At 38.7% G+C, this 15,197-nt stretch overlaps 1 protein-coding gene across 3 annotated transcripts in view; it reads left to right on the top strand.

Annotated features, from left to right (window-relative positions):
* PLPP1 (phospholipid phosphatase 1) overlaps positions 1 to 15,197 on the top strand; it is a 64,674-nt gene that overhangs the window by 16,934 nt on the left and 32,543 nt on the right. Inside the window, exons 1-2 of one of the 3 annotated variants that reach the window (XM_087759758.1) lie at positions 1,598 to 1,643; positions 11,801 to 11,952. In XM_087759758.1, coding sequence (XP_087615884.1) covers positions 1,613 to 1,643; positions 11,801 to 11,952 — 183 coding nt within the window. In that variant the 5' untranslated portion in view covers positions 1,598 to 1,612. Of the gene's footprint in view, positions 1 to 93; positions 249 to 1,597; positions 1,644 to 11,800; positions 11,953 to 15,197 lie in introns of those variants that run through there. The other 2 variants (XM_087759755.1, XM_087759756.1) reach the window with 2 other exon arrangements.

Genomic DNA, 15,197 nt, shown 5'->3' with positions numbered 1-15,197 from the left:
TTCCTCCATGCATGTTTAAAAATAATTTTTTTTTTTTTTGATTTAACCACATGTATGTCTTGTTTTTGTTTTTTGTTTTCCTTCCCCCAACAGCTGGCTTACCCCTTGGTGTTCTAAACTTGGCCAAAATAAAACCGTATCAGAGAGGCTTTTTCTGTAATGATGACAGCATCAAGTACCCGTTCCATGACAGTACCATCACATCCACTGTCCTCTACACAGTGGGGTTCACCCTGCCCATTTTCTCTGTAAGTAGCTAATATATAGGGAGCTTTGGTGATGGGAGTAAAATGTATGCCTTCCAAGAGTTCAGTACTGTGACTGTGAGTTGCAGACAGTCTATATAGGCAAAATCCCTTCTATGTAGTCATATGCATGTGAAAGGTGCCATTGCTACTTTCTCTTTGCACAGAAAATTCGAAATTAATCTCTGACTGCTAGTATTGTTAATGTCATTTCTTTTAGGAGCAGAAAAAAAAAGATGATGAGGGTTTAAACTTTAGTAGTCTAGGCTTTTATAATTGGGGAGAAAAATACTGCAGGCTTCCAAAATGCTATGGAATAAATACAGCTCTTGTTCAGAACGGGTTAGTCTGATAAGTTAAATACTTGTGATGTTAAAAGTTGCACTGTATTGGAGTGCACAAACCTATAACTAGTGACTGTTGCTTCCATATACTCTCTACAGAAATAAGTCTAAATTAGGCTCAGTGCATTTTCTTAGGTTGAAAAAAATGTGGTGACTCTTTAAAACCTTCAAAATGGGATACAGAGGCTGAAAATCTAGTTGCTTGTAGAAAAGAGCCTCAGTGTTTTCAAGACCACATGATTTTTACTAAGAACAATTTAACTCTTCAGTAGGTTTTTCTACCAATATTTTAAGCCTGGTTTTATCCAAGTTTTTATTAAGGTTTGAACTGGTTTAGAGAACCAAAATTTAACCATTCAGAATAGTCGTGAACCTGAAACTACATCTTCTTGTTTCTGCCTGCACTGGTTGACCAAGCCATATTAGTCATAATAATGGTCATAATCTTTGGTCTTTTGATAAATGTATATGCTAAATGAATCAGTCAAATATATATTAAACTGGTTTAAAGATGGAAAGAGTAATTTAAAACAAGTAAACAGAAATCTGTGGAACCTCTACACGCATTACTCTAGTTTTCCCTTAAATGTTTATTTATTAAAGGTTGCATGAGTCCTATGCAGTAAATAAAGGTAGACAACAACAGTTATCATTAGTATGGTTTCACTTTTGAGGAGAATGGTCTGTAGTTTGTAATTTTGATGTGTACTGACATAATCTTCAGCACAACTTCAGGAAAATTTTGTTTCCAGTAGGGTTCATGTGTACCTTAGCTGATATGTGCACAGGTGAACTAGCAATTGCAGTTTTGTGCAATTTTGGACTTCTAAAGAGGCATTTCAGTTGCAGTTAGGTAATCTGTTGAATTGCTTGTTTTTTTATCTTCCACTTTTAGATTTGAAAATGTTGTTCCTGTAATAAAAGGTCAATAAAGAGTGCATTTTTTTTTCTGGCTCTAAAGCAGTGGAGAAACATCTGACTTACGTCTAATTTACTTAAAGGTGTAAATGTCTAAGGAGTGGTATGGACATCTGTTGGAACTTTAACTGCCAAGGTATCTAAAATTATAACTTAGAATTAGACTTGTCAGGGATTCCAGTTTATTTGATATTTTTCTTCTGTGATACTTCTGTAGGATTCACAGAGTGAATTTTTATTGCCCGTCTGTGTGCAAGGGATTGGAGTATATAATTGGAACAATCACTTCTGGCCTCCATGCTGAGAGAGGTTTTTTTTAAAAAAAAAAAAATAAAAAATCTAAAGCACTTATCATTATGTAACAACAATAATACAGGCTATCCAGATCAGTTTTCTTCACTCTGAATGTTTTACAAACCTTAAAGCAGCACAGATTTTTTGGAACCTGGTGAGAAAGTAATCACTGTAATCTGTATTTTACTGCTCTGTGTAGTTAACGTGTTAACCTAACTGGCTTGCTTAGTCTCAATTTTAGATTTAGGGAGTTCTTTCACCTCATACAAGAGGTGAAAAATCATTTGTGGCTACTGGAAACTTAGAACTAGGGTGAGCTGTAGAGCTAGGGAGTATGATATCTGGGTTATTACAACTTACTGAGTTGAAAGTGGGTTCCAGTTGAATGCTTTCTAGCTTCAAGCTTGCCTTTATTCAAAATGGACAGGGGAAGTTGATCAGCCTGGGAAAAGGAGAATCTGATATTCAGACTGGTTTTTGTTTTGGACTGACTCAATGGAGTCTTGAGACTTTTTCCAAGGCAGCTTAAGTTTTTGGAAGTAGTATGTTCCAGAGTCAATATCCTCAGCAAGGACACAACTGGCACATGAAAGCTTATTGGGTGGTTATGCTGATTATCCCAAATCTAGTAAAAAACGTTATCCTGACAAGAGACTTTCCTGAAAGGAACGGGCTTCTCAATGAAAGAGTTGATGGTAAAAATTTGGTCTAATACTATGCAAATAAGAGTTGATAAATTGTACTTTTATGCAAACTTTTCTTCCCTAATCAAAGACTACCTCAAACAGGATACTTGTTCCTAAGTAGGACTTATACCTCAGCTTTGTCACATCACAAAATAGAAGGAAGAATTTGTGGTAGGAAGCTAAGGGAAGCAAAAGGAATCATATCTGTAACGTGAAAAAAAAAAAAGGTTAATTGAGTAGTAGAGTGGTTATAGCCCTTTCCCTTAGCATTCAACAATGTACAGGTATTGCTGATCCATTTAGTTATTTAGTTATTTAGTCCTTAGTCCCTAAAGCCTTATGAAATCTAAGCAGAAATGCTTGAAATATTATGCATATGCCCCTTGCTGCACTAACAGCTTGCTTGTCTTCAGAGTGCAGTAAGAAATGGCCTGAACATCTTGCTGTATAATGAAAGGTCTTGTCTGGTTCAGTTGTTGGGGTAGGCCCATAGTGGAATATAAAACAACTTCAAAGAAAAAAAAAAAACACCCCCAAAAAAACCTGCAGTAATGAGTAAGGCATAGATATGTCATTGTTAAGCAGTCTCTTTGCACATAAAAGAAACTAGGCTGCCTGAGCATTGGTTTGTCTTCAGAGCATTTTATGACGATTTACAAGATGTGTTAGAAACTCTCAGGGATATTCTTTAAAAAAAAAAATATTACAAGAATACTCTTAGAATTTACAATTCCGTTTATAGCTCTGAACTCTTTTCTGTTCCTGTTGCCATCATTTGTCAGGAAATAAAATGTCTGGGAATGCAACTCATGTTTATTCTTCTCCAAGTGCTGCTTCATAGTATGATACTTCTCAATTTTCTAAATCGTTTTCTGTGTCTGGATGAGAAGCATGATTTTTGTATTAGAATTTTTTGAGACTTAGGGTCAAACAAGCCTTAGTAGCGGTCTGGAAAAATGAATCTCTTCAGATATCTAGGCTGGTGTCTGGAGCAGCACACATCCATGATGACGGACACTTCAAGAACCCCAGAAGATCTTTCTGATACTTCTGCCTTCCCAAGTCATTTTTAGAGATGTTTAGAAAGTAATTCTGAATAGTCTAAAAGCCATGACTAGTCAGGGGGTGCACCAAAGGTGCAGAAGAACAGAGCAACTCAAGTGTTGCTGAAGAAGAACAGAGCAACTCAAGTGTTGCTGAGTTTTATCTGCTCCCTGTGCTAGGTTCAGAGCAGGGTTTCTGTAGTTGCCTGCCAAAGCTTTGCCTGGCTGCTCTGTCCAGGAGCTGAAAGGACACAACCCACTGGTGAGTTTCTAAATGATGGACTGATTTGTGAGAAGACAAGAGTTCAGTTCTCCTAACTCAGCCAAAGTGCTGTGCTGAGTTTCTGGGAAACACAGTAGTTAGCCACAACTGTTGCTACTAAAACAGGTAATGCAAATGCTGATGTTCCTGACAGGGAAGTATTCAGTAGTAAACATAGTTTTGAATAAGTCACTTCTCTGGGATGAGCTCTGTTATTTGGGTCTTCTTTGAGAGAAAGGAATCTTGTGGGCCTGTAGGACTTAATTCTCCACCTTGAACACATCTAAAAGATATTTAGGTGGTCAGGTCATGTTGTCTTCTACTTCAAAGTAGGCCAGTGTCTTCAGTATCATGATGCCTTCCCAAAAGGGACCTACATAGCTTTTCTCCTGTGCCAGCTTTAACCTAGCAGGCATTAGTCTTAATATACTCAGAGATGTCTCCTTCTACCATGTCTATCAATGTTCCGACTGTAACTTTTCCTTCCTACAGATTAGCACCATCATACTTTGGAGGCAATCTGCTGATTTCTTTTCTGGCAAAAGAAACTAATCTTATGCTCTGTTTGTGAAAGGGATACATTTGCAGGGGAAACTTTTACTGAAAGCACCTATTTGATTGACAACCTAAGCACTTATTGGGCTAATTCATATGTTTCTTGAGGGACAAATGTAGCTACTGCTGTGGTAGAGACTGATAAAACGGGGGACTGTAATGAAATCTGTTGAGGACTGTTAGATTGGTAGATGTGCACTTCATTTTTTGTAGCAGTGTCAAACCTTTATGGCCCACTGTTGATAGTTTTGCAACTAACTGAAATTAAACTTGCTGTTTGACCCTAGACTGGACTTTTGCATCCTTTAACCTTCAGGTTTCACGTTACATATTAATAATTTTATTATGCTCTGAACAAGACTTTGCCTCTTATCTGGTAAACCTTTTGGAAAGGAGAGTAATGTTTGATCTTCATGTTTTTTTGGTGTATTCATGGCACTGGAAACCTTTTTGGGCAATGTTGTTGAACTTCATAATCTGGCATGAGTTCTACTTGATTCTAACTGTTCATCTTGTACTACTACAGATGAGTATCATCTCTCAACCCAAGCTTATTCTGAGGAATAAACTGCTAATTTCTTTGTTCAAACTCTGTTTAAAGCCAACATAATAACAACCTGTGTTTATACTATGTGAAGGCTTAGGGTGCAGGGTGATGCACATTGGTTGAATTGATGAGTAATTTCTGGGTGAGATCAGCGCTGTGGGGGACAGAGGCTGAGAAATGGCAGTTGCTGCATCCAGCTTTGGCGCCAGTTGTGCCCTGTCCATGGCGAGGGTGTTTTGGTGGGCTTGGTCTGAAATCAGGCAAGGAAAGATCTGAGGGGCACCACTTCCAGTTTGGTACTTGTACAAATCACTGTTACCAGATGCAGTTCATATTAAATAAATAGATTGCAGCGACTTGCTTCTTAAGTCTGTGGACTTGCTTTGTACTTTCTTCAGTCCTTCAAGTACATTGTTAATACAGTGGTGAAGAACACGCACAGAGTATGAAACTGAGTAAAATGGCTGTCAGCTTTTAAAATGCTGAGTGAAACTTGGTCGTGACTATGAGAAAGCCAAGCAGTCACAGTGGTTTGGAGTTGGTTTTGAAGGTATTATTTAGTAGAGTCTACGAAAGGGTAAAACGGAATAGGGAGAAACGTAGAGGGAGGGAGTTGCAACTTAAATATTTAAACTCCTTGTTATTTAAGCAAAAAACCCCCAACAGTCTGTGGCATAGATTTTTTTTTTTTTTCCTTAAGTCTCGTACCTGGTTACTAATAACTTGCTGTTAACATCCAGGACTTAGACCAGAGACTCAAGGGGTTGGTGAAAAAGGGGAGAGACTGCACCAGAAACCAGAGATGAGCAACAGGGAAAGCAAGTGAAAGAGGGGGAAAGTTCCTTTTTGTGCTGCCTCTTGTGTTTCCCTTCCTCTGGGTCACCCCATTGTACCTCTTTCTGTTCTGCCTTGAGCAGTAAAATGCTCATGCAGAGATGTTTTTTACCCCTCTTTTCTGGAGAAAGCTGAATGATAAAATGCAGCAGTTGGTAGGGTTCTTAGAGCAGTAAATACAAAAGATGGCAATAACATGGCTGGTGACATAGCTGACAGCATGGATAAGTGTCAACTGATGGCCTTCCTGAGGAGAGTGGAAAGGACAACTCAAAGGTGGCATATAATGTGATGTTCTGTCTCTTCACCAGAGTGGTAATTATTGGCTTTTAGTTCTGTGGAGAGATCAGCTTCATGCCCAGTAACAGTGAAGAAACCTAATGAAGTATTAGAAACTTGGAAAGAAATAGACCTGTATTATACAGGATATTTATGGAAAAATCCCCAACATAATCAGTCAGAAATCACATCAGCTTGTGAGGAAATCTAATCTATATACTGTATGAGTCAGACTATTGGACAAGGGTACTATAATTGTGTAAAATATTTAGTCTTATCAGTCAAGCTACTTTTGTTTCTACCTCTGACTGAAAGGCTGTTTCAGAGGTCTGTATATCTCCCTGTCTATGAATATCTGTATTGCTAACTGTATTTGTAGCTCCTTAATTCTTGGTTGTTGGTGGATCAGCATTGCTCTTTTTTCTGATATCTACTGCCTATGTAATTAGCTGATTTACAGCCCTTACGTTCTGCTGAACTGTGCAAAACCCAACTCTTCTAGTTTTCGGGATAATGAGGAATGTACCTTAGCAGTCCTTATCCGTCTGCATTTAAGACAGATGAATTAAAACCAAACATGTTTGCAAATTCTCACTGAATGCTGTTTCAGAAGAAATTCTTGTCAGGTGGCTAGAAGTGTTAGCCTTTGGAAAGACTTGTCGAACGGTCACACTAGTATATTGATGTACAACAGCCATAGAAAACAGATATTATTTTCCCCTCATATTTTGAACTGACAAGCTCCTAGCTCATCAGAGATGTTTAACCTCCAAGTGCATGACTCTGAACTCATTACTGCACAAATCTCCGTCTGTTCTCTTGCTTCGTTCAGTCCTTAAGAGTTGTTTTGCAGGCAGAACTGGCTGACCTTGATCTTCCACTGTATCAAAGAATTGTCAGCTCTGTCAGCAGTACATCCACTAGTTATTTATTAATGGTGCTGGCATATGCACTGCCTAACACTAGCTTGTTGGCTTTATCCTTGAGATTACCCTATTGGTAAACTCTTCCCAACCTTATAATTCCTCTTAACATACCTGTTGTCATCTTCCTTTAGGCAATTTCTTCACTGTGTTACAATTGACTTGGAAAATGAGATATACATCAGGGATGCTTTTTGGTATTGTCATATGGGAAGTATTCAGTAGAGAGCCTTTAATAACTCTCTGCCATCTCCACTCCTTACTTAAAAGGGGTACTTAAACTCCCCAATTTCTTCTACTTTCATGTAAAACTAAACCCAGCTAATTTTTACTAATTCTCCTTTTTAACATGCCAAACTCTGCACTTAGAAATTGTACCTTGTTTAGAGGAAAAATGGATATTTGTAGAAAAAGCAGAGCCTTTCTTTTAACTTACTGTGTCAATATGTGACTATGGCAGATGAGCAGGATTTCTTTTCTCAGTGATCTGTTGTTGAATCGTTGCTACTTTTCCTTGAGAAACCACTTTAGACTCTTATGTGAATGAATCTTCTGGCAAGGAAGTACACCACCTCCTATACTACTACAAAATTTGTTCTTCAGTTGTATCTGGGAAGTTAAAGACCTTGACACTAATAATAGTTGTAGCTTTATGAAGACAAATATAATTTGGTGTCTTCAGTCATATCCATTTCTTTTGTGCCAGGAGGTTTCGTACTTAAGAAATTGTTACTGTGGTGCAAAAAATTTATTCCTGTCTTCTGAAATTATGGTATCTCTCAGGGTGAAAAAGTAATGTGTCTATTGCAACTATAGGGAAACCCTACTGTTGTACTTGCTATAGTAAGAGGCTTTGCCTCTTTCATCACTCATGCCAGTTCTTCTGTTTGTTTGTCCTGCTTGTACTAATGAAAAGACCAAACTGTATTTTTCCCTGTCTCTGCATTGTCTTCAAGGGAGAGAGACTTGCACTGCAGAAAGTACTTAAGTTTTATATATTTGAAATGATTTTGATTTGATTTTGGAAATTAAGTTTGTTTTTAAAAAACCTTAAAATCCCACAAAACCAGACTTTGCCGATTCATTTAAAACAGAACAAAACCCCAAGGATTGTGAGAAGTTTTTCTTAATGGCTTCACTTGCCAGAAACAGTAGAACCTGGTGCCCCTCTGGTTTGACTTGTAATTTTCTCCCTCCTCCCACCAGCTAATAGTGAAGCCAATCCATGTGTATTTTAAAGAAGTAAATTAAACCTGCTGTATGGAGTATGTTCTGAGGGAGTAGGTATTGACATTGGAGAGTGCTTTAACCAAAAAGACATCAAAAGCCAGTACTGGCATGTTTTTTTAGGCTAATAACTGCCTTGGATTGAGCAAAAGGTAAATTACAAATGTTGTTCTGTGACTTTGGTTTTCAGTTTAACAGTGTTAAGTCAATCTGATCACTCTTACTGTAATCTAGTTTTTAGAAATTAAAACTTTTATCTCAAGCTTTCATGGAGCATGTCTCCTTTCAGCACTGAAATTGCTGAGAGCGGCAATAAGAGAAATGACTGGTGGAATTACTTCTTAAATCTGTTATACAGTTGGGGGAAACTGAAGAAACACTTCATGAAGTTTATTATATAAGCTTTTTTAGCAGTATTGTATTTCTTCCAATACCTCTTCCAATTAATTGTTACTTCAAACCAGGTAGATACCAAGAACTTTAAGACTCATACTGTCTTACCTAAATTTTACTGGTTATGACTTCAGGAAATTGTTATAAAGTTTTCTCTCTTAATTAGCAAAGTGGGATTGGTTTCAGATAGAGTAAAAGAGGTGGAAAGAGAAGGAATTATAATAACTTATTTTAGCTTGTTCTTAATTGCTTAAAACAAAACCAAACTTTGAGTTGTTTGGTATTTTGTTTGTGTGATCTTGATAAAGGAAGGTGCTGCAAGCAATTACAGACTAATTACATGATAATCTCAATATTGCTGAACAGTGAGCACACATTTCAAGGAGCTTCTCTATATGGAAAAGCACACGTTGTCACTGCATGATGAACTTAATTCCTGTGATCCACATACCATTGCTTTCCATTTCTGATTTAGCAGCAGGTAATTACATTTAAAAAGAAAAAAACAATGCCCCCCAAAACACCTGAATAACCTCAGCACTCTGAAAATTTTATTTTCCACCTGAGAAGCTGAAAGATTCAGGTGTGGGTAGGAGGAAATGAGGAGTAAGCCACCATGACACCATTATTCATAGAGCAGGTCTTTAAAAAGGATGATGCAGGGCCAGTAATGTGATGTCAGTGACACCACCTAACTATGATTGCAAGTATTCGTGGCAGTGTGCTGAAGCTGTGATAAGGTTTTCCCAGGCTGAACTTAATTTTGAGAACAACTGCTTTACCATGATGAATAAAACTAGTCTAAAGAAGTAAAGTTGTAAATAAACAAGAGACTCTTATTTGTGTATGCCTCATTCTCCAATTCTGGAGATCTAAAAAGTACATTTTTCTCAAATATATGGTCTTGAATCTTGGTGATAGTGTGTGTGCAGGGCAAAGGATGAAGTTTTTATTCCGTATATATTTTATAGAATAAATGGTGTTGGAAACATACCACGGCATTATGTTGACAAGTCAGCTTCTCTCACCATGACTGCACACTGCTTCTGCCGCCTCCCTTGCATAAGTTAGCTGAATAATAAACAACTGATGATATATCATGACATGCTGTCACAATACCAACACAAGGGGAGGGCAGAAATGACTTCTGGGCTGTGGCATGTCTCAAAACCTTGGCTATTCTTGCTAGTAGGAGAAAGGGAGAGGGACTTTTTTCCTGCTAGGAAAGGCACTGTTTTTGCACTGTACAGCAGAGTCCAGCTCCAGGGCTGTGTGCTGGCTGATGTCTGAATGGTTCAGTGTTTTGGCGAGGCTCTTGCTTGGCTCTTAGCCCATCCTGCTGTCCTTCTGCTTTGTTGGTGTACTTGGACAGCTTCCAGAGCTGGGTGAGTTGTAGTCCTGCTGGTGTGGAACTGGAAACAACACCTCTTCACAATGATAGTGTGTTTTTCTGCCACTTTCAGAGAGGAGGTTTTGCATGCTGTTGATTTTATGACTGTAACAGCACAGAAGATACTTGATTTTTTGCGATGGGCTTAGCTGGAATACATGGACACTATAAGACTGTAACTGCTTGGTCGTTGAAAGAAGCTGTGTGTCATTCATCAGAGATCACTTCAAGGAAATTTTCACCTTGTGAGGCATTAGTTTGTTATTTGTTCTTCTGTGTCTGTTCTCAAACGGAAGCATTCTTTTAAGCAGTCACTTTATGATGGGAAGAACAAAATCGATAACAGATCATTGGTGAAACCAGTTTCACTATATATCATTCGTGATGGGCCCAGGAGTCGGGCTTAGTTTGGAGGACTTCGTGGGTGGAGGTTAAAGGGGGAAAAGGTTTGAAAAGGATCCTAGGTCTGTCTTCCTTTATCTTCTTGTAAATCCTGACTGTGTAACTTGGTGTTTCTCTTCTCTTCTCTTCCCTAACAATTCTCTTACTGCTTGGTTGGTATCTTTATATCCTTTGTTTTTTCTCCTGTTCTTTCTGTGTTTACTTCTGTTTGTACACACTTATTTGGGGGTAGCTATGTATATGGAAAGGAAGAGGTGGGCTATGCCTTGACACAGAGGTCCTGAGGGGACAACTGAGACTGCAGTAATATCTTTCTCTGGTGGGAAGGAAGGAAGGAGGCTGTTTTTCATCCTTCTTATACCGTACTGGTAGATTAGGAGTGTCTCCCCCCAGATGATTTTTGTTTTCTAACTCTAAATTGGTATGCATTTTATGTGCAATACTACTGAATTTTGAGCACAAAATCAAGGGCTTTTAAGCACTTTAATGCCACTGGGCCGTACATCCCTAAGTTAAAGAATATTTATTGTTTTGTTGAACATTCTTGGTAGTCCCCCACTTCTTTTTTCCATACAGCTATTTCTTTCTGAGTGTATTCATCCCTGTACACAAACAGATTGTGCAGACGCTGTATGTGTGTCAAGGGTGGAGGATCAGGGTTTAAAAATGTGATTCTATTAGTTTGTAGTAATTTGTATTCTATTTTGAGCTTTTTTTTTTAACTTTGCTGTTCAAATGACTAGTTTTGGTTAGTGTTGCAGGTCTCTTGAGGTGCAATAGCATAAAGCATCATGTGCCTTAATTTTGTGTTCTGTTGAGTTTAGGATGAGCCAAAGGCTTCCTCTTTTGTGAAAGAGAGGGGAATAAAATCTCCATGCCCTGAGGTTGTAGGGCTTGTGCAGTGACCACATTGCTCCAGGGAACTTCTTGGTGTATGTGTGTGGAAGTGAGGGGATTGCATGCATGTGTAATTTTTCCTTTTTTCCATATCTCTTCCTGAAAACTCCCTCTGCACTTGCACTCCCTGAGGAGCACCCCTTTTCTGCTTTCATGAAATGCAGTTTATGCTCTTCTGACCTGTGAAGCTGTCCAGAGAAGGTATAAAGGGACAACTGTTGCTCACTGAAATATAAAAGAATAGTTGATAATTGTGGCAGTAGCAGCAGATTGAGCAACTCAGTGGTTGTCAATGAACTGTTTACTCAGTCACGGTTTCGGCATGCTTCCATACTTGATGTGCCACAAATGAAGGTGAGAGGAATCCCATCTCCTTCATTCAACAGTTCTTCTGGGAGCTGCAAAGACAAGGCAGTAGTCACTGGCCAAAGGAAGTGCATAACCTTCTAACTTGCTGCATGCCCATTCCTCTTCATGCACTTCTCTTTGGAAATGTGGGGGTATAATCATTGCCAGAGTTTGTGTTGCTTTTGTAATGTATTTTTTATTCCTTTTTGCTAGCTGGCTTGCCTTTTGCAATTCTCAATTCAAGACGTATCCCCTTCCAGAGAGGAGTTTTCTGTAGTGATGAATCCATCCGGTATCCATACAAAGAGGACACCATTTCTTATAAGTTGTTAGCAGCAATAATTATTCCTTTCAGTATAATTGTTGTAAGTTAAAGTTTTCTTCATTGCATTTGATTTCAGTGGGGGTGGGGAAGAGGGAGGAGGGGCAATCTGTTAATACAGACTTCTAAAACTGCACTCTATAAGATTTCTTGACTTTAAAATAAAGTCCTTAGACCAGGTGCTAAAGCAGTAGAAATGGTGTTCTGGCAAGAATAACTAAAAGGTTTTCTTTAATTAACGTCAAACAACTAGAATTATAGAACAGACAAAGAATACCTTACAACTATGATGGCTTAATTCTATAGTCTGAGAGATAAAAACTTCCTCCCTTACCATATCAGTTAAGAATAACACTAATATATTTTAAATGACTGTCTCAAGCTTTTCTATTTTGGGAGCTACTACTTTCAGAATACAAGTTTGCATGACCTATTAAGTCAGCATTTTTACCAGCTGCAGAGTCATTGAAAATACTTCTGTGTGTGGAAGTGTAACAACAGATACTAAGTTCTTTAATAGAAAATGTTATGGCTTCTAATCAGAATTTATCAAAAGCCTAACCAGAATAAAAAGAGTAAGTAGCCAGTAAGTTTTGCCCTGGATATTCCCTCAAAGGTCAAGATAAAACACTGGGCCCATTTGTGTTAATGTTAGGGGTCACTTTCATGCTGCACCTAACCTGGTTGAAAACGGGGTACTGTTCTCCTTCCTTCCTGTTCACACCAGATTAGTGAGCTGGAGAGATTGCCTCTGCATCTGCCAGTTTGGGATCTCCCTCTCTGACCACAGCTCCACGCTCAGATGAACTGGCTCAAGCATATAGTGTCTCTGTATCTTAAGATTTAGTTATATGCTGTCAGCTGAGCTAACCTAATAGTTTACTACGGACAAAAGGCGTGGTCCCACTATTACCCTGTCTTTTGCCACCTCTGGTGGCTTGTCTGAACGAGGATAAGCTAGTGAAATTCCTTAACCTGGCAGAAAACAACAGCTTTCTTTGACCTAGGTTGAGTGAAACAGCTCCTGGAAGAATACAGTGTCAGTCCTGGGGCAAAAAGTGGTGGGTGCATGTCCTTGGGCATGGGCAGAGGGGAGAGCTTGACCTCATCAGTTGACCACTTTGTGTCCTAAGTCTCATGGGACTGCACTTTAGTTCCACAATGGCCCTTCAACAAGGGCTTCAAGATCCCTGTCTAGCTGTGCTGAAAAGCTTCAGACTCCACTCATGGCTCTGTTGGGTGACATCCAGGCTCATCAGAGCTCCACTTTGAGCAGAGTTAAAACTCTTGTATGCCAAATAAGATTTTTAGGTGTATAAATATTTATCCAAGCGTATTTTAGGAATCAAAGCTGGAAAAGGAGCAGCTAAATGTAAACCTCAGTATTGGCCAGCTGTTTTTCTGGGCTCATGGCTTAAAATCAGGAGGGATATTATGGCAATCTAACCCTTTCTTGCATAAGGACTGCATGGATTTTTATCTAGGGATCCTACTTAAAGGTCAGCTTGTAGCTTATGTTTGCTCTTGGGTGGAATTTTTCATAACTGTAGAAATGTGGGACTGGGAATCAAAACTGTGACTTACCTAGTTTTCCTTTTCTTGGAAAAACTGCTTCTGGATCAGATAAAACTTTTCTGGTTTTTGTCTGTTCTGTTAACTGGCAAGTGGTTTATGCTAAAAGATCCTGCCTTTTAAGAGAGAACTATTTTTTTTTTTCCACCCTGTTACTACTGTTGGTAGTCAGTATTGCCTAAGAGCAGCAGCACTTGGTCACAACTGAAGTCCATCTAGCTTGTTACCTCATTTCTAGCAGTGGTTAAAACAGATGAGTGAGGAAGAACAGAAGAATAGAGCAAGCAAAGATTGATATTTTGCCCTCAGTACTTTGCAACCAGCCTTTTGCAGTTCAGGGCCTTCCTGAGTCAGAAACGGCTTCAGTGAATATAGTAATTTTTAATGGATGTACTTCCTTTTGAATTTATCCAATCTCCATATGAGCCCGTATGAACATTTAGCTAACAAAGTTACCTTTGTAACATCAGGGGCCATCTTTTAGTTCCGAAATTTGGCTTTTCTGTCAAGATTGCTTTGAAGTCAGATGGTAAAAGCAAATGTTGGTGTCCTTTACTCAATGCTCACTGAGATTATTGAAGATGAAGACTCTTTGATGTCTGTGTCCAGTGAAGTAGCTGCATTGACATCACCTAATTTTTTGTCACCTCAACTGTGATAAGTGACCTTATTGCAGGTTTTGCAGCAGTGTTCTTTAAAAGAGATGAATTTTTTACTAGTTGTGGCTGTGATATTTCTGCTCAACTGTCTTCATTAAGAGGCTACTCTCTGGGGTAGGTAGATTCTGTATAAGAGCTTACCAACATCTACTTTACTGAAAACTTTCTCAGCTTTAGTCCATGTTCTGGTGTTTCTCTGCTTCAGTCCATGTTTCAGTATGGTGCAGAGCGTAAAACTTCAGTGTCACACATCTGATGAGATTGTCTGTTTGCCTTAATGTGCAAAGCTGCTGACAGCTACTTTGTCTGCCCAGGTGTCAGTGTCTAATAACGGATTCATTCACCAAAGCTCTGCTTTGCTGGGATCCTGGATTTGCCACTCTCAAGTGACGGATGGAGCCATCATTTAATCTTTACAGGATTTTTAAAGATCACTTCACCTATATGCATACAGTCCCCCACCCATCTGATCATCTGTATGACTCGAGTCTTTCTGTACAAAATGGGACTGTCTGGTTCAATATCCAGCCTGTCTGGGGTGAAGTTTTGTACTTGGTTTAAGGAAAAACTTACTTTCTGCAAAAGATAAAGTTGCAGGAAAACAAAATTAAATCTGCTTTTCTGTCAACACTTGATGCATGCTTGATGCATATACCTTGGACATGCAGGGTGAAAAATCCTTGGAAAGACCTCAGTAATGCCTGTCTTTCCCTACACACATTAGTTTTCTTTTCTCCCCTAAAGATTTAATTTTCCTGAGGAATAGGAAATGTCTTTGTTTGAATAACTGGCCTTTCACATCCGGAAATGAAGTCCAGACCCTTCAGAATAGTCTCTGGCTTCACAAAAAACCTAACTACTTTATGATGAAATAGAAAAATTTTGCTCAGCAGAAGTTTAGCTGAAGAAGAATAAAATGTAATACTGGAGAAAATGTTTCTAATTAGGGCTATGCCAAGTAATACGGATAAATGTTACTCTGAGAAGACTTTGTTTTAATAAATATTCTGAAAACCAATAATATTAAGTTCAACATGAAGCAGGGTAAGGTAAAAGT

Source organism: Nipponia nippon, unplaced genomic scaffold (genome assembly GCF_047370975.1).
Source record: "Nipponia nippon isolate SJK-2023a ecotype South Korea unplaced genomic scaffold, ASM4737097v1 scaffold_20, whole genome shotgun sequence".
NCBI classification, from domain to species: Eukaryota; Metazoa; Chordata; class Aves; order Pelecaniformes; family Threskiornithidae; genus Nipponia; species Nipponia nippon.
This window is presented reverse-complemented; position numbering and strand designations above follow the sequence as displayed.